Raw genomic sequence first — 26,477 nt, 5'->3', positions numbered from 1 at the left:
AGTCAAGAAACGTGTCCAAAGTCACACAGCAAGAAAGTAGTAGAGATGGGATTTGAACACCCTGCAGTCTGGCTCTGGGCCCAAATACTTAATCACTTAAGTTAGTCTGATCCAGTTGGACATAGGAAAGCCTGTCACAGAACTGAACTGAAGGGAATAAGGTTTGCATTAATGTTTGTGGTGCAACAACTGTGTGTCAAGCTCTGTGCTAAATGCTTTCACAGTTCTGTGCACTCATGGCTACTGTCAACCCATTTTACTGTCAAGGATTCTGAGGCCCAGAGAGTTGCAGTTGCTGTTAACAGCTGCTGAGCTAGGAAGAAGAAAAACTGAGTTTGGAACCCATGTCAATCAGATTCCCAAACCCACACCCTGTGCACAAGGTTAAAGAACCATCTTAACATGTGAGTGGGTCTATGCAGCTAAAATGGACTTATTAGCTAAATGCTTCCAGACCCTCCCGACATCAGGCTGAGATCACTTGGAACCTTTTGTCCTGAGCAGGTGGAGAACTTACTATGTAGGCCTTAGAGCAAGAAGAATTAAAAGTAGTTAACTTTAAAAAAAATAAAACTAAAAATAAATAAAGGAAGATAATTTTGGTGGATGCTGTTTGTCTTACTGACTGTTTTTGAAAGCCCAGTCTGTCAAGAGAGAAGGGAGGCTTACACGTCGGTGGCCAGGGTCCTGGAATTTTCTTCTCTTTATCTTTTACTCAGAGCTATAGGCTTGTGTCCTAACAGCACTCCCTCCACTTATAGAAGCATTTCCAAAAATCATTTTCTCAAGAAAGAGCTTATAATGCATCATCTACCCTGAACAGCCACCCACTTCCTCAAATGCAAGGAAGCAGACAGTTAAAAAAAAAAAAAAAAAAAAGCCAAGAGGCAGCCGTTGTTTATCACGACCTCGCCTCAGTGAGGCCTGAGATTCTTTCGAACAGGAGCTTTGCTTTCCCATGACGCAGAGCGAAGTGTCAACTGGGATCTTTCTGGTAATACTGAAAGCAAGACAAGCAGGGTGCACACTTCACAAGGCACGAGTCCCTGAGGGACCAGGGGAGGGCTGGGGTGCCATCCCCGGTGACAGATGGATGGACCTTTCATCTGAGAGAAAGGAGACGACACGTTGGTGAATCAACTTCAAACCCAAGAGTGCCTGCGAAGCCATCACAAAGGGGAAAACACACACACACCAGCAAGAAGATCAAAAAGACCAGCAGGGCGAGAATCGTTGCAAACTCCCGCTTGGGCAGCTCCTCACCTGACCCAGAAGCAACATGTCCCTGAAGTTGCCGAGAAACTGGGACTTCAGCCTGCGAGGGGAGGCTGGGAAAATAGGTAAGGTCAATGCCTTTTGGCTGCATCTGTGGTTCTTATACTTGAGTTCCCACCATTTGCATGTCGGTCTGCAGGAAGCATAGTCTGCTTAAAAATGGATCTCTCGGGCAAAGCTGGGTTTGGGGTGAGATTTGCATTCACACAGACAGGTTGGCTCAAAGTTCCCAGACGCTGGGGACGGCTTTTCATTTGTTGGGAGGTGGCAGGTATGGAGCTCCTCCGTGTGCCGGATCTGTGCTATTTGGGATGGATGAAGGCTACAGATCACACAAAACACTGTGAGTTTTTCTTTGTTTATCATGAAAGGATCATTTCCCTCCTGTTTGGACGTTCATCCATATTTTGAGTGGGTTTTGAAAAGCGTCCGTGGAAGTGCTTGATCTCTAAGGGAACACAAGGAGTTCTGTTCAGTGAGCTCACTGGGTCACTAGACCGTCTTCGTGGACTCTGGGGACTTGGAGTGGTGTTATTTGTAGCCAAAAGTAAACACGGTGGGCAAGACAGGAACTTAGAGACGTTTGAAGGCAGAATAAAGATATTTAATTAAAGGGGCAGAATGGAAGGGAATTCTTAAAAGGAGTTGAAAAAAAAAAAGAGATTTTAAGAGTAATTACCTTAAGGGAGTCTGGCATGCTTCCTGAAATATTCTGGCCTTTTATCGGCCTCTCCTGTCATTGGTGCTGATGGTGATACATTGATTTTAATCTGTTCTGTAATTGTTATCTTGAAGTTCTTTGGATGGGTTTCTTCTAGTATCAATCACGGTAGTTTAGAGTAGAGCAGTTGGGCTGGAGGTGATTCCCTGTATGTTCTACTTACGCTTGTGTAGTGAGATAACGTCCTTGGTATTCGATGTAGATCAGAGGTAAGGTGTTTCTGAGGACTTGGAAAGGTTTTGCTTGGAGCAGCATTTCGACTTGGGCTTCTAACAGGGGTTAATGTGCTATGAAAAGAAGGGATCCCTTCCAAAGTCACGTAACTGAGTGTTAATGATATGTCTGAGAAAGAATTTGAAGGAAAATTGAGAGAATCAGAGAAGCTGTTTATCTTAGTCTGCAGAGAGGACCGGAGGTCCTGGGAATCATTGGATCTTGAGGTTAGTTCAGAGAATGGGGAGTGTGCATACCTCCTAACGACTGTGGTATCAGTGTACTTGGTTAATTCTTATTCTATTGTAGGTCACGAAAATGTGTTTTTATTTATTTATTTATTTATTTTGGTCTTTTCTGGGGCCACACCCGTGGCATATGGAGGTTCCCAGGCTAGGAGTCGAATCGGAGCTGTAGCTGCCAGCCTACGTCACAGCCACAGCAACGTGGGATCCGAGCCACATCTGTGACCTACACCACAACTCGTGGCAACGGCAGATCCTTAACCCACTGAGCGAGGCCAGGGATCGAACCCGCAACCTCATGGTTCCTAGTCGGATTCGTTAACCACTGAGCCACAACGGGAACTCCGAAAATGTGTTTTTAAAAATAAAACTTCTACAGGAGTTCCCATCGTGGCACAGCAGTTAATGAACCTGACTAGGATCCACGAGGATGCGGGTTCCATCCCTGGCCTCACTCAGTGCGTTAAAGATCCCACATTGCCATGAGCTGTGGTGTAGGTCACAGAGGCGGCTCGGATCCTGCAACGCTGTGGCTGTGGCCTAGGCTGGCAGCTGTAGCTCCGATTCAACCCCTAGCCTGGGAACCTCCATAAGCCATAGTGTGGCCCTAAAAAGACAAAAAAACAAAAACAAAAAACCCCCAACACTCCCCCCCCCAAAAAAGGTAAAATGATAGTTCCGTTCCTTTGAAAGTGCCTTGCTTCTATTTTTGTAGGATAGTTCTATCCTCTCGCCAAGTGTGTTTGAATAGGTCGTACTCTTCTTCTGTTTAAAAATGGCAAATAAGACCATTAATGATTAATTGATTAAATGGTTAAACAAGTTTTTTTTCAGACATATTGGATATTACCACATTACAGCACAGGGCTGCATAATCTCAGACCTGGGATGAAATTGGGTAGATTTCCATGATTTCTGCCAGCATTTCTTAAGTCATGGTCCAATGGTTAGCCTGTATCACAAGTCACTACAAGTGCTTGCTAAAAATGCATACTCCTGGGCATCATGCTGACTTGTAAAATCAGGATATTTGAAGGGAGATCCAAGCATCTGCCACTGAATAAGCCCCCAGCCCTTCTTACTATGTGATCAAGAAGTCCTGCTGTAGGCACTGTGGTCTGAGTGAGTAGACTTGGACTACTACTGTGCATCTAGCATAGGGCATGGTGCTTGGTCCTAGTGGGCACCTGGCAAATATTTGTTGACTGAATGAATGACTGAGCACAAGCAGATGATGTTTAATATTATTTAATGAAAAAAATCATAAATACATAATGAAATATAGAGGAGCCCTTGTCCTTATCCATACCATTTCAAGTTGGCTGCTGCAGGAGGTTGGACTATAGCCACAATACCTTTTGCGAGTGTCACATTGATGAGAATACAGATCACAAGCAGAGCCCTCTGAAGGAAGAGAGCTGCTGACTCAGCCAGGGGACCTCTGGTCCCCTCTCTAGCATCCTGTGTCCAAGTGCAACTGTAGGAACTGGCTTAACAGTAGTCAAAGAAGCTCATGTGTGTTAAGATGTGTGGAGGGAATTCCCATCATGGCTCAGCGGAAACAAATCTTACTGGCATCCTCGAGGATTCAGGTTCGATCCCTGGCCTCTCTCAGTGGATTAAGGATCTGGCGTTGCCATGAGCTGTGGTGTAGGTCACAGACGTGGCTCAATCCCACATTGCTGTGGCTGTGGTATAGGCTGGCAGCTACAGCTCTGATTCAACGCTTAGCTTGGGAACCTCCATGTGCCGTGAGTGTGGCCCTAAAAAGACAAAAAAAAAAAAAAAGAGAGAAAGAGAGAAGTGTGAAGCCGGGAATCATGTCAGGGCATCAATGATCTGTGGTTTTTCCAGGCTGAGCTACTGAGGAGTAGTAGGTCATGGTTTCTTAACCTGGGCACTATGGCTATTTGGGTCTGGTTAATGCTGAGTGATGCGAGCTATCCTGTGCAGTATAGGATGTTAGCAGCATCCTTGACCTCTCTCCACTAGATGATGGTCTCACCCCTCTACCACCACCAGTTGTGACAACTAAAATATCTATAGACATTACTGGATGTCTGGGGAGAGACATTGTTCCTAGTTGAGAACCACTGGAGTGGATTATCACCAAAAGGGTGTGCTTAACAAGGTCCCTTAGAGGTAGAACCCAAGTATTAGCTCATGACTCATTGTCAAGGTCAATTTTCAAGAGGCTCTTAGTGGGTTATAACTTCAGGGGATGGGCAGGACCATAGGAGGATACCAGGTTGAGCACAGGCTTAGGGAAACAGCAAGACACAGACCCATGATGTGGCGCAGGAAGGGGCCCCAACATCTTTTTAGCGAGTGGCACTTCCAGCTCCCTCTAAATCTTGTGAGTGCTGAGCCAGAGCTGGAGTGAAAGTGAAAGTCTCTGAGAGCCGGGGTGCGGGGGTGGGGGTGGGGGAGACCGACTCTCCTCCTCAGTGCTTCCATCTTGGAAACTGGGGAGGGCCCCAGAGGCTGGCAGCCTGGCCAGAGACCACACCATGGTCTTGGAAGTGACGGGAGAATGTGACCCAGGCCAACCTGCCTCTGACCTATTGGTCCTGGGAGGGAACGGGGGTGGGAGGAGCAGAAAATGCAGAGCAAACAGGCTTGACTGGAGGAGGAGAAAAGAACCCACATTTCTTCCTTTGACCTTCAGCATCTTCAGTCTTAGTCCAACGAGGAAGACAGCCTTCAACTACATTCATAGAGCGTGATTCAAATCTTTTACTTTCACATACTTGTCTTCCTAATTGAATCGTAAGCCCTGGAGGCTGGTTCTAGGATGTAGCATCCTTTCGTGCACGCTGTCCAGGAGTCTGGCATATTCCATGTTCCATCAAGAGGGTCCTGACCATCCAGGAACATCTTATTTTTCCTCTGTTCCCTTAAGCCAAACTAGGAGAGAATGGGCCCAAGAGAGCATCCTGACTGGGATATATTTAAAAAGTGACTGCGTTGGGGTGGTTGTTTTCAATTTTCTTTTCTATTTGAAATTTAATGTTGGGAAAAAAATTATCCAGAAACAAACATTCATTATTCTAATGTTCCAAGTAGTAAAGTGAATGAGGACAATAGTGGAGGGGTTTTTGTTTCCCACTTGATAAATCATTATTTGTCTGATATGGGATCTAGTTTTGGCCTTTAGAAAATCGGAGTAAAGGGAATAAACGTATATGTTACTTAAGGCCCTTGTAACTAGACCAATTGGTAAAACCATAAAGCTTTATGTAATGTACAGTATTATTCTTGTTAAAAGAAGTTGGATTTGAAAGTATAGCTTTAGATAGGTGCATAGATAGATACAGAAATACACAGAGATAGAATGAATACATAAAGAAGTCCCATGATCAATAAAAAAGATCTAAAAATAGACAACAGAGTTCCTATTGTGGCTTAGCAGTTAATGATCCCAACCAGTATCCTTGAGGACTTGGGTTCAATCCCTGGCTTCGCTCAGTGGGTTAAAGATCCCGTGTTGCCATGAGCTGTGGTGTAGGTCACAGATGCGGCTCAGATCCCGCATTGCTATGGCTCTGGTGTAGGCTGGCAGCAACAGCTCTGATTAGACCCCTAGCCCGGGAACCTCCATATGGCGCAGGTGCGGCCCTAAAAAGACAAAATAAATAAATATAAAAATAAAAATTCGGTTTAACATAAATAAATAAATAAATAAAAATAGACAAGGAGAATAAGCATTTTGCAGGATAAGGATAATAGCACCAATACGCATATGGAAATGTGGTTGAGCACAGTAACCAGGAAATAGAAAATAAAAGCACAATGGCATATTTCATCTCACCCACCAGCATGGTTAAAATGAAAAAGTCTGACAATACCCAGTGGTGCTGAAGCAACAGGAACTCTCAGACACTAAGAATATAGCCGTTTCGGAAAACAATCTGCTCAGTGACATTCATGATGCACAAACCCTATGGAGCAGCCGTTTCCCTTTGAGACTCTCCCCTGCAGAATCTACTGTGTGTATGAACCAGAGTAGATATACAGCGGTTCCATAGCCAGCATTTCTTGAAATAAGAAAGGACAGGAAACAACCCAAGGGTTCATCAATAACAGAATAGAAAAATACATTGTAGCATCTTTATAAAATAAACTGCTACCTAAAAGCAAAAAAATAATTATTATGGTCATATATTTCAATGAGATCGAATAGCAAACACTTTATATTGGACAGAAAAGGGAAGTCACAGAAGAGCAGGATGGGGATCCATGTATATTAAGCTTAAAAACTATATGTATGTGACAAAACTATAAAGAAAATTGAGGGATTGACTAAGATAGCGTTCAGGGTGCTTGTTACTTCTGGAGGGGAAAGAAAGGGAATGGATTTGGGAAGGTCCAAAGGTGCCTAACTAATCTTATTGTAGGTACATGAGAGTTTACTATTACTGTATATAAAATGAACAAAGAAATGAACGTATGAATAAACCCTCAAAAATCTGGAAAGAGGAGTACAATTTGCTAGTACAGCTGGCCCTTGAACACTGTGGGGTTAGGGGCTCAGGACCCCCCGCCCCCATTCCCTGAACTTGGAAATCTGAGTACGACTATCTCTGCCTCAGAAACAAAGGAATCAATGACCCAAGGGCAGGATGTTGAAATAGCAAAAGAATCTCCAGTTGAACACAAACTTTTCCCTACCCTTAGTATAAAAGGAAAACACAGGAACTGTATCGGAAAAACATCCTTCCATCACACAGAAAACAGCTTGAAAGAAAAAAAGTGTAGCCTTTCTCGAGGCAGCTCTGTGGTTGGTTAATTGGACACGAGAGACAGGAGCTGTAAAAAGCTCATGTGGAGCCCCAGTGATGGGCCACAGCAATGGAGACCAAATGGCACCAGAGGAGACTCAGGGAACTACCATAGGCAGAGCCAGGGTAAGGCGTAGGCCAGTGGGAGGGCTTCCAGCCAGGCAGGGGTGTGTAAATCTTGTGGCATCCCCAGACTGGAACTGAAATATGGAAGTTACAAAGAGAGGCGATCATTTACTTTTTTTTTTTTTTTGGTCTTTTTAGGGCTGCACCCGAGGCATATAGAGGTTCCCAGGCTAGGGGCTGGATCGAAGCTGTAGTTACTGGCCTACACCACAGCCACAGCAAAGCTGGATCCAAGCTGTGTCTGCGACCTACACTACAGTTCACGGCAATGCCAGATCCTTAACCCACTGAGCGAGGCCAGGGATCGAATCCGAGTCCTCATGGATGCTAGTCAGGTCTGTTAACCACTGAGCCATGACGGGAACGCCTCCATTTCTTGTCTTATGCTTTACTCATCACCATTTTTCTCCTTGAAAGCTTTTTTTAAATTTTTCTTTTGAAAATGTTCTTAAAAAAATGAAAATCACTTTGCCCCTCCCCCCCCCAAAAGGATATTCATAATTCTGACTTCCAAATATTAAAGGCAGTCCTGCTTTCTGCTTACAGGCTAGTGGGGCGCAGACAGGGAAACCACTGGAGGACATCAGGACAAGTGCTGATGTGATGAGGCCAGCCATGGGAGCCATAGGAGAGTGCCTGGGAATCAGCATTCTAGTCCCACCACCTCTCTCTTCCCTTCCCGTCACTGCCATTCCTTTTCTTAAGATACAGATGCACTGAGTCCCAGACTTGCCATCCTTCTCACACTGATTTTCTTGTACATGCTCTCCATCCCTTTGGAGAGGAAAGAAATCTCTACAATTTTGTATAACTCCTGCCGGTGAAGGGGTTACACCCACCCACTTGTCTGCTGCCATGCTCGCTTCCACAGACAGACACAGGCACGCTCTAGACCCCAGCCACATCCTTTGCAGTTCCCTGCCCTTTCTCATCCTCCTAGAGCCCTCTCTACCCTGGGCTCCCTTACTGCTACCAGATTACTGCCCACACGTTAGCCCACACATTGTCAGGCTTTTTCCACTTTGTTAAGACGGTTGTGAAATGTATTGCATTTCTCTTTTTGTTTTGGCTGCCAGGAAGCTCAGAGCTAGAAGCCCAGAGCTAAATGGAAGCTCCATTACATCTGAGTTACAGTGTAGACGTCTCGTCCCCTGGGAGACCCCAAGCCTGCAAATCCCAGGAAAGAGAGTATAATAATCTTTTCCCAGGCCATTTGCACTGAGAGGCTCACAGCTCCTGAAGACTGTGGACTTGCTTTGTGGCGAGCGCAGTGAAGGCTCCTGAACTTGTGTGATATGAGTCTGATCTACCAACTGATTACTTGGTTTTTAAACAAAGAAATATCTTCCTCTTCAGTAGTATGCAACCCAGCACTCTACTGGAAGAACCCTCTAGAAGAGAATGAACTCAAATCACCTACAGAAAGTGGCATTGACAGGAGTTTGTCTAAGGGGTGAATTGCCCATTGGCTCTTCTTGACAGGTGTGTAGGAGGGCAGGGGGCAGGGGTGGTACTGAAAAGAGTCCACGGGCTTGGGACCCCTTTGCTGATCTGCAATAAATCCCAGGAAAAATGCACTTAATTATTAAATAGAATTAATAATGTGTAAGTGGAGAGGAAGAAAACGTCACACACACACCTGTTTCTTTATAAATGATCTTCCTTCTTCCTCCCTCCCTCCCTCTTTCCTTCCCTTCTTCCTCTTTTTTTTGGCTGCACCTGCGGCATATAGAAGTTCCTGGGCCAGGGATCTAATCCAAGCCGCAGCTGGAGTGATGCCAGATCCTTAGCCCATTACCCCAGGCCGGGGATCGAATCCATACGTTCACAGTGAGCCAAGCTGCTGCAGCTGGATGCTTAACCCACAGCGCCACAGCAGGCAGTGATGACCTCATTTCTAGCCTCAGAGCAAACTAGAAGCTCTTTGTACTTGGGCCCCATTACCTTGGGGCCCTCACGGATGGCCTCCCCGAGTTGTGCCTTAATGTCACGACATCCCTTTTAAGTGTCCCTGCAGGGAATGATTTCATGATGAAACTGCCCCTGATTATTTTGTAAAAATGTGAACCAGAAATGACCAACACAGGCCACTCCTGTGTGTGACTCCAGGTGAAAAAATTTGCTGAGAATCCAGTGCTCATACTTTCTCTCCTTTGAGGGAGCATCATGCTTCCTCCTTTCAGTTAAGATACTTATGAAACGTAATGTATTTCTTTCCGTCTTCGTTGCCAGGAAGCTCAGAGCTCAACGGAAGCTCAAGCACAACTTCCCATTCTGTTAGCACACTTCAATTTTCCTTTGTCTTTGGTATAAATTTATCTATTCATTGCAAATGAGTTTTCTATTTGAATATGAAAAAACCATGAAGTCTTTTCCTTTAAAGAGAGCTTGTATATGTGCGCATATGCAATCTATCAGCATACACCTCCTCAGGGGTGCTGTACATAGATTTCATACTAATTAGTGAGTGGTGGGCATTATAATTTTTTTAATAGGAGTGTCCAAAGAATTTTGGTGCTCGGAATCAATTCTTCTAGTTCATAAATGAAAGCACAGTGCTATGACCACTCATATTTTTTCCTAGTTATGTAAAATGATGGTAGCTTCAGGACCCTGAGGCTGATCATTTTCATTTCATTCACGCATGCATTCATTCAGTCTGGAATTCCCTGTGGTGCAGTTCATTAAGGATCCCGGATTGTCACTGCAGCGGCTTGGGGCCAAAAAAAGAGATGCTCATCCATTCATTCATACATTTATTTGCTCGCCTCCACATGACAGGGCCTTTTCACGGAGCAGGCTCAATTCTGTGCCTCTCATACTGACAGCCTCCCCACCCCCCCTCACCTCCATCTCACGGAAAAAAAAGAATATTTTTTTCAAACTTGGAACCACCACATACTCTCCGCATATGATGGGTGAAGTGCCCATCACCAGGATTGTGACTGGCCAGGTGACTGTGACTTGCTTCCTCTCTCTGCTACCCACCCCCCAAAATGTGTACACTCAGACCTTGGCTCCCAATGGGGCTGGCGGCACGCTCCTGCTGCGACCCTGGCCCATGGCTTCCGAACCATCTATATGCTTCCTTGTTGGTTTGGGAGTTTCAAAGTGAAACAGGAAGTGGTCCAGTATGTAATTTCTGATGATGCTCTAAAATATTTTTTAATATTTTAAAATAATTTTAGAAAGTACCCTCCCCAAGTGTCTAACCAAGTCTGAACCAGCTACAGTGAAATGAGCCACCTATGTGTAGAAGGGTAGTGAGAACGAGTTAGACAGCCTATGTTTGAATTCCATTATCACTAACTGCTTGTCACCTGAGCTTGGCCCTCAGTGTCTTTATCTATAAAGTGGACATAATCACAGTACTAACCCATACGCTTATTGTGATGAGTAAAGAAGACGATCCTTGTCAAACCCTTAGCATGGTAGCAGGCATCAGCATTAACTTCGTAAATATCACTTGTCATCATCACTGCCAAGGGTGTCAGATCAACTCGTCCCAGCCAAGTCACTGGTCAAAGCCACAGCCAGCGGTGCCAGGGTCCAGTTTAGTTTGTCTGGGTCCAATTTAGTTCTTCCCTCTTTTCTTTAGACAAACAGTCTTTACAACATCTGCTGATCCACTTTCCTGCCCACCCGACTCACCCCAACCCTGCTGCTCTGGGGCTGCCTGGCATGACTCGTTCTTCCTTTCCCTCCAGGCTATGAATCTGTAGCACTTCCTTAAGGCATCAACAATTTATCCATTGTGTTTACACAGCTAGATAGTTTTCATCTGGTTTTCCTTTTTGTTCTTCTTGTCTGTTTTTTTTTTTTAATTAATTAATTAATTTTTTTTAGGGCCGCACTCAGGGCATATAGAAGTTTCCAGGCTAGTGGTTGAATTGGAGCTACAGCTGCTGGCCTACACTGCAGCCACAGCAATGCAGGATACTTAACCCACTGAGCAAGGCCAGGGATCGAACCCAGGTCCTCACGGATACTCGTTGGGCTCGTTACTGCAGAGCCACAACAGGAACTCCTCCGTTTTGTTTATCTTTTGCCATTTCTTTCCCAAGTCAGTAAAGCGCCTGAGGTGTGACTTTCCTATAAAGTTAAGGAGGAGCTTCTGGTTGGTCCCCGGCAGGATACCTGCTGCCGAAAGGTCACTGGGTCCGCGCTGCTGGGTTAGTGGCTGTTCCTCACCCTTGTCTTACTTCAGGTAGGAAGAAGGTGACTCTGGGCTGTGCTCCGCCTGTGGGACCCTCCCCCGTTTCCCAGGAGCCGCTTCCTCCAGAGCTGCGGACCGTTTCCCACTGAAGTAAGATTGCAAACTGTTGGTTAGGGCCTCCCCGGGGTCAAGGTTTCATGTCCATGATCACTGACCTGTGAGTTACAGTAGCGACAGACTAGTTTTTCCAGTTTGGCAAGAATCCTGCATGTGGCCAACTCTTCATTTCCAGATCATTCTTTTTATTTATTTATTTATTACTTAAAAATTTTCGGGGGGCCTTGCTCAAGGCATGTGGAAGTTTCTGGGCCAGAGAGAGCCACAGCTGTGACCCAAGCCACTATGGTGACAACACTGAATCCTTAACCACTAGGCCACCAGGGAACTTCCAGATCATTATTTTTAGATACAACTGTGAAGAAACAGCAGGGCCTTTGCAAAGAGACGCCTCTCTTTCTTGGTGTCAGTTCTGCTGTTGCAGAACCCAAGGGCTCCAATGTGAGGGTATCTCCCTGTTACTGTCCTTCTGCATTTTCCTCCAGGCATTTGGTTTTTAGAACCCGGAAACCCATATTGCGGGTGGGCGAGGACTCTCACCCTGCACTCCACCCAGTTACGATGATCCCAGGGAGACAGCGTAGTTGTCACCCCTGTCCCTTCTCAGCCAGGTCCCTCTGCGCTCTGTCCTGAGGCCAGCCTGGGCCCTGGTCTTCTCTCTCCGAGCCATTCTTAGCTCTCTGCTCAGCTCGGGTGACAGCCATCCCTATTTGCCTGACACTCAGAGGGTTTCTGAGATATGACACACTCAGTGTGAAAACCAGGAAAGTCACCCTGGTCCCACGCTCTATGTCTGAGAAAACAAGATATTTTGAGAAAAGGATGGCTTCATTGTGATAGGTGCTCTTAGGTGCTCTGTGTATCTATGGAACTGAATTTCCAGTGAGGTCACACCATTTTACATTAAAGGTAAAAACACAATTGTGGGGTGGCTTCTTTAAAACTCTAATTGCTGTTCTTCCTCTGTCTGTTTTTATGACATTTAAAGACTCTTGCTCATACTTTCTCTGGAAGTTCTGAGAGCCACACCTGTCGGTCCTATGGCAGGATTGAATGTCTTTCCAGAATCACACGAAAATCCCTGTCATTTGGGAATCCATATCTGGGAATCTATATCTGGCCCTGGGTTTACCATTCTATTTTGTGGATTTTTTTTCAATTCTATCCGTCCCTCCTCATCACCATGGCCACCACTCATCTCCTCCTGGAAGCCTTCCTGAATTGCCCAAGTAGGATTAAGCTCTCCTTCTTATGTGAGGTTTTACCACTTTGCTCATTTTCCTTCTATGCTGGTTGACATGTATTTATCAGACACCTACAGTGTGCTGGGCACTGTACTAAGCTCAGGATATAAGAAGATTAAAAAATATTAAGATCTTGACCTCAAGTAGCTCACAGTCTCATTGAAAAGACACCCGGGGGGAGGCAGAGCTCTCCCATTAAAGACAATCAGAGAGTCGTAAGTGAGGTACCTATGATTGTGACATTTAAAAAGCTGACCCAGGGCGAGTTCCCATCGTGGTGCAGCTGAAACGAATCCAACTAGGAACCATGAGGTGGCAGGTTCGATCCTTGGCCTCACTCAGTGGGTTAAGGATCTGGCATTGCTGTGAGCTGTGGTGTAGGTCGCAGACGCGGCTGGGATCCCTCATTGCTGTGGCTCTGGCGTAGGCTGTCAGCTGCAGCTCCAATTTGACCCCTAGCCTGGGAACAGCCCTGAAAAGACAAAAAAAAAAGAAGAAGAAGAAGAAAAAAAAAAAGCTGACCCAGCGATTGTTCTGGAACTAAAGTTTTCTTGCCCCACTTAAGCCACAGCCCCTAAATACCCACAAGGGATAAGTCTTCTCTTTGTTAATTAAGTCCTTCCACCCGCCCCCAGCTTCCGATCCCAGGTTGCTATTCTGACTAAGTGCCAGTAGAGGGCGCGCCCAGACAGCGCAGCTGCTTTTCTAATTGTAAACTTCTGTTTCCATTGTTTCTTTCCAGAAAGCCCTGGATTTAACCAATCGCTGGTCATTACAAAGTTAGCCCCCTATCTCATCGTTCTGTGGTGTGAAATGCCCAGCATTATAATGACAGCAATCAATGATTTAGTCACCTGTCCAGATAAACAGCCTTTCTTGAAAAAAAAAAAAAAAAACAACACACACTCAAACCAGCTCCATTTAGAAGCCAGACCTGAGTTCAGTGGAGATGGGGAGGGATGTTGGGGAGGTGGGGGTGAGGGGTGTCTTTAAGAACACAGCCTTTGAAGCCTTTTCTCACCTCTTGGATTTGAAGGACGAAGCTTTAATTGCTCTAAGCCTCAGTTTTCTCATCTGAAAAATGGGGGCTGTAGTCCTGTGCAGTTTATAGAGCTGGTATAAGACTTAAATAATGTGTGGACAAGTCACTTAGTGTAGTGCTTGGCAATAAATTGCTGGTTTTATTGTTGGTAGTATCTCCCCTTTGATGGCCCTATCTACAACCAGCTCACCTGCTCGTAGTCCTGAGGAAACTGTGCCATCCCCTCTGACTGTGCCGTCTCTGAAGTCTCAGTGGCAGCTTCCACACTGTGACCACCCCATCCTGTGTGCCCAGGTCACCCACTCCAGCAAGCTCTACCCTCAATGGGCTCCCATTCCACTGGTTCTCCCACTTTTTCACCATCAATCATCCAATATGACCTCTTTGCCAAAGACGGCTCATTCTGGCATTGCAGAGCTGCTGAGCACATGCCCTGAACCCCTCTACTCTTCTCTCCTGCTGTGATAACCACCTGGAAAAAACCCCTAACCCTGTTTAAACTCAACGATCTGTCTTCTTGGCTCCTGTACATACTCGGGCACCTAAATATTGCTGGGGAAAATCAGACCACTGAACTCCACTGGATTTACTTGAAACTTGTGAGTAATCATATTAAGTGGACATTCAACCCCACCAGATAAGCTTGCTACGCCTATCCAGTAAATGTACTTTCCTTTCCCCAAAAAACATTTTTTTTCTCTCTCGAGGCCATAACACCTACTCCTACCATCTCCCTCCCTTTTATATTTCATAGAGAAAAGTATGTCAGCTGATCTAGAACCATCTCATTTTCCTACCACCAAGTGCTACCTCCTACCTACGTCTTTACCTACAGAACCACCCTTAGATCCAGGTATGGAGCCCCCATTTGGAGGCCAGGATCTTACAGGGTCCTGCTCTGGTCTGGCCCCAGCTGTGTTCCTCTGCCACCTGTAGCCTGAGCCCTGCTTGCAGTCTAGATCACTTGGGAATGTGAAACTCCACACAGGGATGGCCAGAGCTGTTTCCAGGCCAGCACTAGAGTCTTCCTGTGTCCCTCCAGCATGCAGAGGGCTGGGGGCAGGGAGGCCCAGGACAGAGCCTGGTTGTCTGGGCGGGTGCGTCCACAGGCCTGTGTGGGAGGTCCCTCCCTCTGGGAAATGGAGCTGGGGGTGGGAAGAGAAGGGGCGTGGGCTGTAGGATGGGGGGTGGGGCTTCCTGTGTTCTTGTCACTGCTTCTCCAGTGTCGGTGGGGGACCTGGTCACTTGTCACTCTACAGTCAGCCACATTAAGCACTGAGACATGCCCCTCCACCAAGAAGGTCCTCATCAAAGACACCGATCGTCCATACCTTGGCCGAGGGTGCATCCCTGTTCTTGTCTGCACTGCCCGGCAGCATGTGACATAGTCAACCTTGTCCTTAGGGCTGGCTTGGTGCCACACCGTGGCCTCCCTTACCTTAGTATCAACTCTTTGCGGAGCCTTTGATGGAGTCTCCTTCTCCACCAGACTCTTCATCACTTGCAGGGCCTGGTGCAGAGTGAAAATACGGTTTCAGATTCTGGAGAATTTTGAGATGGTGGCTGCAGAGCATTGAACCAGCACAGGGACCGTCTGAGCCCCGGGCCTGCACGGCTGAGCCGGTTGTGTGTCTGTGAGGCCAGCTCTGGCCCTGGGCCCCAGTTCCCTTGTCCACTTCCCTTCATGTAGTTAATGTACAATATTATGTAAGTTACAAGTGTACAATATGGTGATTTGCCATTTTTAAGGGTTATACTTCATTCATAGTTACTATAAATTATTGGCTATATTCCCTGTGTGGTACAATTTATCCTTCTTTTTTAATAATGATTTTTATTTTTTTCATTATAGTGTTCTGTCAATTTTCTACTGTACAGCAAAGTGATCCAGTCACACACACACACGTTCTTTTTCTCACATTATTCGCCATCATATTCCATCACAAGTCACTAGATACAGTTCCCTGTGCTATACAGCAGGATCTCATTGCTTATCCACTCCAAATGCAACAGTTTGCATCTATTAACCCCAGACTCCCCAGTCCATCCCACTCCCTTCCCCTCCCCCTTGGCAACCACAAATCTGTTCTCCAAGTCCATGAATTTCTTTTCTGTGGAAAGGTTCATTTGTGCCATATATTAGATTCCAGATATAAGTGATATCATAGGGTACAACAGATCCTTGTAGATTACTGTATACAGAATGGTTTGTAGCTCTTCATCCTCAAAGTGTTTTTTTTTTTTTTTTGGTGAAAAATCCCTTTAATGTATTTAAATTTTTTGGCCACACCCATCCATGACAAGCTGGATCCTTGACCCACTGAGCCACAGGAGAACTCCCCAAAGTCTTCTTGATGACTGGGACTAAAGTGTGGCCAGTGAATTAATTCCTCCACTTCGGACGCAGGAGCCAGGGAGCCGTTCGTGTTCCCCAGCCCCGCTCTCTCCGCCTCCTCTCTTTAGCGGGACACTGGCTAGATCTGGGCCTAGGGCATCAGGGAGCTCCTGTCTCAGACACAAAGCAGTTTTTCTCAGGAAATGGAAATATTAAAGTTGTACGTCAGCGTTGTTGTCTGGTCGGTTCGTCTAGGTGGGTCGCTGAGATGAGGGGTGGGGGAGAGCAAGGCCGAGGGAGAAGGAGCGAAGACAGCGGGAGAGGCGTCCAGGGGGTGAAGACAGATGGAGCGAGAAGGAGGAGGGGAGCGGAAGGGAGCGGAGGGGATGGGGGAGGGGAGGGGGGGGAAGGGGAGGGAGGCGAGGGGGGGACGGGACTTGCTGCGGGGGAGGGCGCTCCTCAAAGCCCAGGGCACAAGGGCTTTCACCAGCCGCCAAGAGCTTATCCACCCCATACTCGGAAAGCCGTGGTGCCCTCGGGCCATTCCTGACCACAAAACAGGCTGTGATTGGAACTCTGGACTAGTCCACTGAAACTTCATTCTGCCTTTCCTCTCTTTGGAGACACTGAAAAGTCCAAACCAAAATTTCTCAGCCGCCCTTGTAGCCAGGATTCTGGAAATCGACGACATTCTGCTGGTTGGAGTCGCTCCGATGAGAGCTGGAAGGTGGAAGAGAAGGGCGGGCTCCTCACCCGTTGTTCCTGGAAGCGTGTTGGGAGCCAGAGGGCCTTGGAGCTCCTGAGCCGGCTCCGTGGTGTCCTGGGCACCGGCAGCAGTGGCAGAAGCCTCTTTGGGGGGACGTTACATGTGGAATTTCCAGAGGTGGTTCGTCTCTGAAGAAATCAGGTCTGTTTTGCTCTGGGGCCCGGAGCCTGATCCTTCAACTCCGCCAGATATTTTATTTATTTTTTAAAACTATAGTTGATTTACAATGTTGTGCCAATTTCTGCTGTGCAGCAAAGTGACCCAGTCATGATATATATGTATATATTACATATATATATATATATATATATATATGTATACACACACATTCCTTTTCTTTTTTCTTTTAAAATTTATTTTTAATTTATATATAGTAAAATTCACTTTATGTATTTATTTTCTATTAAAGTATAATTGATTTACAGTGTTGTGCCAATTTCTGTTGTACAGCAAAGTGACTCAGTCATACACGTAAGAAAAGTCAAACATGCCTTTTCTTATATTACCTTCCATCATGGTCTCTCCCAAAATACTGTACGGACCCTGTGCTATGCAGTAGGACCGCATTGCTTATCCATTCTAAATGGAATAGTTTGCATCTACTAACCCCCAACTCCCCATCCATCCCACTCCCTCCCCCTCCCCTTTGGCAACAACAAGTCTGTTCTTTATGCTGCCAGATATTTTATAAGCACCCAAATCCTTATAAGGCGGTTCCTACTTCCTGCACTGAACTCTGATGGTAAATTGTCATATGTCACCACTGCAGTTTGCACACCATACTTAACATCTTCTTAACAGCCCATTCCACAGACACTTTCACCAAACATCTTTCACTGTTAACATCTGTTAACAGACACTTTCACTGTTAACATCTTCTTAACAGCCCATCTACTTAACAGCCCATTCCACAGACACTTTCACCAAACACGGCTCCACCGTCTCCGTCTCCACCATCTCTGGTTCTGCTGTCTCCCCAGCAGTCAGTTAGCGCCTGAACAAATGAGAGCCCTCGGGAACACTCTTGTCATTAAAATGTTCTATGAGAAGTTCACCAACCAGTAGGAGATCTCCTACCATAACCCTAGCTAGCACTTCTGTAGGTCCTTCAAAGAGACAGGGTCATCACCCAGTGACCTTCCTTTTTTGAGTGTGTCTCTCTCCAAGCACCATCTTCATTGTACACTCCTTCCTGCTCAGTCAAGTAGCCGAGGTCCTCTTCTCAGGGCTGGCTGCTTGGGTGTGTGGCCTGGACAGCCACGCAAGTCCCCAACCCAGAAGTCTCCTGCCCCTGGTTAAGCACTCTGTTGTTACCATCTTGAAATTCTTATTTTTGAACAAGGGGCCCCATGTTTTCATTTTGTACTGAGCACCACAAATTATATTGTTGGCCTGATGTTCTTTCACCTTGTGTCCCAGGTAGGAAGTCATTGTGGAGCCAGACCTTGACCTCTTGACCAGACTTCCTCCCTCCCCAAGAAGTGCATATCTGTCCTATTAATTGTCTCTCCTATCTGTATCTCAGCTCCGCCTACTTGTCTTATCTGCAGATCCTCGTTGGCCTCCTAACCACTGTCCAGCCTCCAGTTCTCACGGTCCTGAGTTTATTCTCTGCATGGTCCCCAGTGCCTGCGTTTGATGGTTTCCTTATCCATCAGAGCAGTTACCCCAGGGCTCAAGAGAATCACGTGAAGGTGGTATCAATTCTCCAGTGGAGTCTTTCCTACTCATCCTCTCAATCATTGGTTCTCAAATTTGGCTGCTGGTTGGAGTTTTTAAATCTGTTGTTGTTGTTTTGTTTTTAAATTCTGCTTCCTAAATTTTACTCCAGAAATCTTGATATAACTGGCAAGGGGTGTAGTCTTGATATCTGGCAAAGGTTGGGATCTGCTGCTGTGAGTGTGGCCAATACCTGCTTCCCCTACTCTGGGCATGAATTGGCTGTGGGGTGTGCTAAAGGCTTTATTTTTGGAATAACTTTGTAGACCCCACATTTAAGGACCACTTCTTTTCCCATGCTTTTACCTGGTCACAGTATCTCATTCCAAAGGGATTAAGGAATGATCATCCGCATTCTGAGCCCAGAGCCAGAGTGGGGCTTGCAGGGCTCACTCAGGAGGTGAGTGTGCTGAACTAATCCCACCTCATCTTCTCGCTCCCAACTCAAGCCTCATTGCTGGTTTGCCAACAATACTCTGGATGGAAGCCAGAGGGGAATGGGAAAAACGCAGAAGTGTTAAACACCCGATGTTACAAAACTCTCATTCAAAAAGTACATGCACCCCTATGTTCATCGCAGCACTATTTGCAAGAACCAAGACATGGAAAGCACCTAAATGCCCATGGACAGGTGGATGGATAAAGAAGATGTGGTATATATATACAATAGAATACTACTCAGCCCTAAAAAAGAATAAAATAATGCCATTTGCAGTGAGATGGATGCAACTAGAGATGCTCATACTAAGTGAAGTAAGTCAGAAAGAGAAAGACAATTACCATATGACATCACTTGTATGTAGAATCTGAAATATGGCACAAGTGAACCTCTCTAAGAATAGAAACAGGCTCCCAGACATAGAGAACAGCTTGTGGGTGCCAAGGGGTAGGGGGAGGGAGTGGGATGAACAGGAAGTCTGGGGTTGGTAGATGCAAACTATTACATTTAGGATGGATAAGCAATGAGGTCCTACTGTCCAGCACAGGGAACTATATTCAGTCTCTTGGGATAGAACAGGATGGCAAATAGTATGAGAAAAAGAATGTATATATATATATACATGTATATACACATATATATATATATATATATATATATATATATATATATATATATGACTGGGTCATTTTGCTGTACAACAGAGATTGACACAACGCTGTAAATTAACTACACTCTAATAAAAATTTTTTTTAAAAATTTAAAAAGGTGAAAAGAGAAGGTGGAGATACACAGGATGACTAACCATGACTAACAAGCCATACGGGCATGTGGCACATTCTAAGGGACAGTGAGGGGCTTGTTTTCCTCCAGTTGGCATAGGTGTCCTCTTCCTTCTCTCTTGCCTCTCCCTGTATTTTCTTTCTGTTCCAAATGGCTTCACAGTTGCTCATTGTACATGTATTACCCAAAAAACATGTTTGTCAGGCTAGTATTCATTGTCCTTCCCTCTGCATCCTGGACTGGCTTCAGTAAGCCCATGACTTTCCCAAAATTGTAGGAAAGATTATATGAGTATGTGCAGATTCTCAACGGGGCCACTGATCTGACAAAGGCTAACACCACTGTTTTATTTTTCCAAGCACTGAAAAACCCCTCAGTAAGGAACCCTGTGATAATTAGACACAATATAGTAGCTGCATGGCTCCATCCTCTGTCCTGCCCCAAAGAATTTTCTGGATGTGATGTGTGGAGAGAGGTGGAGGGAGAGAAGGCTGAGTGGTAGGGAACCACCACATGGTCCCCTAGTCCACTGCCTTTTACTGGCTCATTGTTCCTGGCCTGGGGCAGTACAATGGTGCCAACTAACTGGGAAATTCCTAGAGTTGCTTTTTGTTGCTGACAGGCAGGTCCTGGCATCCTGGACCACATCCTGGTGATCGATGTGTAAGCTGTAGCTGACTGTGGCCACCAGAGGGCAGCACAGCCAGCCGTGCCTGGGATGGGTCTGCTGTCCCAGCCAGACCTCTGAAGCTTTCTGGGGCCTGAGCAGGTTCAAAGCTGCTGTGCCATTTCATTAGCTTTCATATAACAAGACCTGTGCTGTAGAGGACTGATTTGGACCCCCACTTATGGTGTTGGGACAGGGATTTACTGTACTTTCTGTCATCTCATATAAATTCAGGTGGCAAAATTACCTCACCTATCCTGACAGCTCTAAGGGGGTAACACTTGAGACTGACATAAGTAAGCAAAACTTATTAAAGCTCATGGAATCATCTGTGCAAACTGGGGAGCATAGGTTAGGGTTTGGATTGTTCTCTAGTAGCATAAAAACCACAAACTTCTGCGAGGGCAAAAGGGAAAAAAAGAAAGATGATGAATTCTGTTTCAAGGAAAAGACCTGTCATTGCTGCTTCCGAGGGACCCAAGGCCCACAGTCGTTTATTTGATGGTAGGTTTATAGAAGGTAGATGGCCTCCTCATCACTTTACAGATACATTTAATAACCTCCTTTGAGGCCGTGTTCCCAGCTCCCCCTCTTGGCTTCCAGCCCATCTCCGTAGGTGGCCACAGGCCTGGCCTTTGCAAACCTGCCCTCTGACAGGGTGGACTCAAGTTACATCTAAGTTTTTCTCTCAGCCCAAGGTTCACAGCAAATGGACATTTGGGGGCACTGGGGGGCATTTCAGCCAACTGAACCCTGCAAATCATAGGGCGCTAAGTGGAAGGCCTTTGAACGCAAAGAGCTCAAAACTTGCACAAGCTACCTAGATTTCTAATCATCCTGAGTCATGATTTTTTCCCCAACATTACCTTAGTTTTTTTGAAATAACAGGTTATCTTTAAAAAGCTATACACACATGCACATACATGCATTAGGTACAGACATGTATGTATGGATCTATATTTACATCTGGGCTTCTCAGCCTCACCACTAGCGTCATTGGGCAGCTATGTGCTCTTTGCTGTGGGAGCTGCTGATTCGTGCACTGTGGGTTCTTTAGCAGCAGCCTTGGACCCCTTCCACCTCATGTCAGTAGCAGCCCTCCTAGTTGTGACAACCAAAATATCTCTAGACATTGCCAGCTATCCCCTGGGGTGTAAAATTCTCCCCAGTTAAGAATCACTGATTTTTTTTGGAGTTCCCATCGTGGCTCAGTGGTTAACAAATCCGACTAAGAACCATGAGGTTGCGGGTTCAATCCCTGGCGTTGCTCAGTGGGTTAAGGATCCGGCGTTGCTGTGAGCTGTGGTGTAGGTCGCAGACGGGGCTGGGATTCTGCGTTGCTGTGGCTCTGGCGTAGGCCAGTGGCTGCAGCGCCGATTAGACCCCTAGTCTGGGAACCTCCATATGCCGTGGGAGCAGCCCAGGAAATGGCAAAAAAAAAAAAAAAAGAATCACTGACTTTTTTTTGTTTTGTTTTGTTTTGTTTTTTTTGACTGCTTTTTTTTTGGAAGCTCCAGGGCCAGGGATGGAATCTGAGGCACAGCTGCGATCTGTGCCACGGCCGCAGCAATGCCGGATCCTTAACCCACTGCTCCAGGCCAGGGATCAAACCCATGCCTCAGCAGTGACCCAAGGCACTGCCGAGATAACCCCTGATCCTTAACCTGCTGCACCACAGCAGGAACTCTTAACTATCGGTGTGTGTGTATATGTATGTATCATCTATCTATCAATCTATCTGTCATCATCTATCTTTTATTTATTATCAGAGTCCGTTTCTTGTTTCTTGAAGCACCCAACCCTACCACCATCAAAGTCTCCTAAGACAATGATAAAACAGGGGTAAATTATGTGAACTGCTCTAATATGGACACAGCAAGTTAGCAGTAAAACCAGGCCTGGATAATTAGTTCTCCTGAGCACTGCCCGATGGGCTTTCTACCATTTTTCCCAAGAGAACTCCCTTTCCGACCTCTTCCCTCGCCAACTTACCTCTTAGTGTGCTCTCCCTCGTTGTCCTAAAACCCAGTAGCACTGGAATTAGGAGATGGTGTTGGCCGAAGGAAACACCCCTGGCTATGTTCCCTTATTAGCCTGGGACCCCACAAAGAATCATCCAGGGGAGGGTCCTGGTCAGACCCTGTTCGAGGGTGGGCTTGTTGCTGGAGACGGCATGTCAGGAGGCAGACCAGCTTCTGAAGACCAGATCCCTCAGGGATCCTACTCCTTTACCATCTGGGGAGACTTAGCTTGATATTTTGGTCTTTCCTCCATTCCCATGCTTTTTTTTTTTTTTTTTTTTTTTTGAGGCCTTCACCTCCCCCAAGTCACTGTGGCATGGGAGAAGTCGCTTTTTGTTTTTTCCATTCAGAACTTACATTAGCTATGGAAACTTCTGAAGGTCAGGAGGAAGTGAGATCAGGTGGTTGTGTGTAACAAACATGCAACAAATGAGAGCAGATGAAGACATTATTTTGAAATGGACCTCTAGTAAAATGGATTTGCTTTGGTCTGCAGTTACATGAGTTCTGGCAAATGCCAAGAGTCATGTGGTAACCACCACAACTTAGATGGGTTCCAAGACTGCCTCTTAGTCAACCCCTCTTGACCAAGCCTAACCCTGGGCAACCCCTCATCTGTTCTCCATCCCTATAGTTTTTCTGTGTCCAAAATATCATATAAATGGAGATGTATGGTATTCAGCCTGTCTATTCAGAGTCTGATTTCTTTTGCACAGCAGAATCCTTTGAGATCTGTCCCTGTTGCTCTTTGTATCAATAGTTTGTCCTTTTAACGGATGAGCATTATTCCACTGTATGGATGTAGCCATGCATCAGTTGAAAGACGCTGGGATTGTGTCTGATTTTTGGAGATGATGCATCAGCTGCTATAAATATGTGCCTATGAGTTTTGGTGTGAACATAGTGTCTCATTTCTCTTAGGTAAATTTTGATTAGTGAGACTGCTGGGTCATATCGTAAGCGGATGTTCAACTTCTTCAGAAACAGCTCATTTTTTTTTTTTTCTTTTTAATGGCTGCAGCTGTGGGCACATGGAAATTCCCAGGCTAGGGGTTGAGTTGTAGCTGCAGCTGCCGTCCTACACCACAGCCACAGCAACATCGGATCCAAGCCATATCTTTGACCTACACCACAGCTTGCGACAACGCTGGATCCTTAACCCACTGAGCGAGACCAAAGATTGAACCCACATCCTCACCCATCCTAAACCTGCTGAGCCACAAGGGGAACTCAAGAAGCTGCCAAATTGTTTTCCAAAGTAGCTGTACCATTTCGTATTCCCACCAGCCATCTTGAAAGTTCCATTTGCCTCTCATCCTTACCAGTCTCTGATACTGCTAGTTTGTTTTTAAATTTTATTTTAGGCATTCGAATACGCTTGTAAAGTATGTCACTGTGGTTTTACTTTACGTGTTCCTAATGGCTGATGATATTTGGCATCTTTTCACTCAGAAAAATATATATTCAATATTTTTCCCACCAAAAAAAATTGGGTTGTTTACTTCGAGTTGAGTTTTAGAGTTCTTTATGTATTGGGGCTAAAATTCCTTTGTCGGATATGTGATTTGCCCATGTTTGCACCCAATCTGGGGCTTGCTTTTCATTCTCTTAGAGCCTTTCAAAACAAAAGATTTTAATGTTGACAAAAGCCAGTGTCAATTTTTTCTCTTACAGATTGTGCTTTTAGGTGTTGAGTGGTTATTGATAATTCCAGAGCAAGATATTCCATGGGTATCAGATGTGCTTGTAAAATTGTATAGGTTCTCTGAGTCTCTCATTCAGCTCCGCCTACAACGGTTTGCAAACATTTTCTCTCATGTTTCCGCTCCAGCACTGTCCACGTGAACACACCCACACACTTAAGCATTACAAACACAGATTTCCTGTGTCACTCGGAACCCTCAGCAGCAACCCCCCCCCACGCCCCGCCCTTTCCAGATCACCTCCCAGAGATCACAGAAGTCACATTTTCCAAAGTAATTTCTATCATGCAGAGGAAAGTGCTGCAAGATTGGAACGGTCAGTGCTATTTTTATGGCCAAACCCTCCCGAATGTCATGATGGAGGCTCTCTCTCAGAATTCTGCCGGTAAAAAAGGCATTCTGGACACTCATTCCCCCCAAAGACACCCCTCCTGTGTATAACGAAGCTCTTGCTGTGTATTGGTGGGATCGAATGTCTAAGTGAATTAATTAGCCGTGTTTATTTGTGTTTTGAAACATCTTTCCATATATTCAAAGGAACAGATGTTTTTAGGGCCTATTCTTAAGTCTGGATACAGCTTCCTCCCAGTTCCTTTGGGTTGAATGTGACGACCTCTCATTTCAGAGTTGATACAAGTAAGGAAAAGCGAGAAAACAGAAGAGGGGAAGGGTGGGTGCTAGGGAGGAGAAGGACAAAAAAATCCCATTATCCATCCTGGAGGGTGTGAAGCAAATCCTTCCTTCTAGTTGTTTTAAATTCCACTTTAAGATGGGTTACTATTTCTTTTCTGACTGTAGCCCATGCCAGGTCATTAGAAAGCACGTCAGTTATTTTATCTCCATTTAGCACATACATTGGGTTTATGCACAAAACCCAACTCCTTGTGACCAAGCCCAACACAAACATTATAAGTGATTTTTCACCTCGAAGAGGTCTTTTATGCTCTAAGGTGAGCCAGGGCAGCGGGACTTGGAACCAGGAACAAATCCTGTGTGTCACGGTATCGATCACCCTTGTCACCCATGTGTGGTTCCCCATCTTCTGCTTCCTTTTTGTCCCCCTGGGCTTCCTGCTGCTTCTGCTTCTGCACCTACAATGTTAAGGCTTCATTTGTCCTTCAGCCGCCATCAGCTAAAAGCAAACAAATGGATAAGGAAAAAAGAAAGGGTGATATCCTAGTTCTTCCATGGGCAACAAGAGGCTTGGAGCAGAGGCTGGGAGAACTGTCCATGGGTGGCAAGCCCCGAAGAGAGGGGGTCAGGGCGAATGTCTGTGCCCACCCGCCGAGGATGCCCCCATCAGACAGATGCTTCCAAAAGAAATCCTGACATTTTTGTGAGGACCTTGGGTGATAATAGGGAAACCCCCTAGAGCATTTTTTTTTTTTTCTTTCAGACAGCTGATAAAGTTTGACAGCTTTGAAGAGGAAACAGCACTGCAAGATGTCAGGCAGAGTCACAGGGGAAATTCTGCCTTCTGCGAAGCCTCACTCAAGAACAGTGACGGCTAAAGTGGCTAGAAAAGCTGGCAAACAGTATTATTTTATGAAAAAGTAAAATCGCAATGATTTCCCCTATCAGGAGCTCTAAGCAAAACCTTGACTTTTTTTTTTTTTTTCTATTGGAATATGTTTCATGCATTTTAGATCGCTTTCTGCTGTTAATCCTCGAAAATTTTTTTAGCAGAATTGCAAAATGTCACAGCAGTGGAAATGTTCACACATTCCACAGTGATCCTCAATTACAGCAGAAGTGTCGGAGCTGTTCTGCTGTGTCATTTTCTGTGTCTTTGAAATGTCTCACTTGAACTTCATCACTTTTCCTTACACAGCTGAACACCAAACAGCTGGTCCTGTTCCTAAGAACTTTCTTGAAGTTTTTCTTGACGATTCGTTCCATTTTCAGTAGTCTTTTTTTTTTTTTTTTTGTCTTTTTAGGGCCACACCTGTGACATATGGAAGTTCCCAGGCTAGGGGTCGAATCGGAGCTACAGCTGCCGGCCTTCCAGTCACAGCCACAGCCACAGCAATGTGAGATCTGAGTCGTGTCTGTGACCTGCCCCATGGTTCACGGCAACGCTGGATCCTTAACCCACTGAGCAAGGCAGGGATTGAACCCCTGTCC

The 26,477-nt window shown here is 45.7% G+C and overlaps 1 protein-coding gene across 3 annotated transcripts in view; it reads left to right on the top strand.

Annotated features, from left to right (window-relative positions):
- Positions 1–879: 879 nt before the first annotated feature.
- ARHGAP25 (Rho GTPase activating protein 25) overlaps positions 880–26,477 on the top strand; it is a 93,870-nt gene continuing 68,272 nt past the window's right edge. The window contains exon 1 of one of the 3 annotated variants that reach the window (XM_047781889.1): positions 880–1,340. In XM_047781889.1, coding sequence (XP_047637845.1) covers positions 1,280–1,340 — 61 coding nt within the window. In that variant the 5' untranslated portion in view covers positions 880–1,279. Of the gene's footprint in view, positions 1,341–1,395; positions 1,619–26,477 lie in introns of those variants that run through there. The other 2 variants (XM_047781888.1, XM_047781887.1) reach the window with 2 other exon arrangements.

This window comes from Phacochoerus africanus, chromosome 5 (assembly GCF_016906955.1).
Source record: "Phacochoerus africanus isolate WHEZ1 chromosome 5, ROS_Pafr_v1, whole genome shotgun sequence".
NCBI classification, from domain to species: Eukaryota; Metazoa; Chordata; class Mammalia; order Artiodactyla; family Suidae; genus Phacochoerus; species Phacochoerus africanus.
This window is presented reverse-complemented; position numbering and strand designations above follow the sequence as displayed.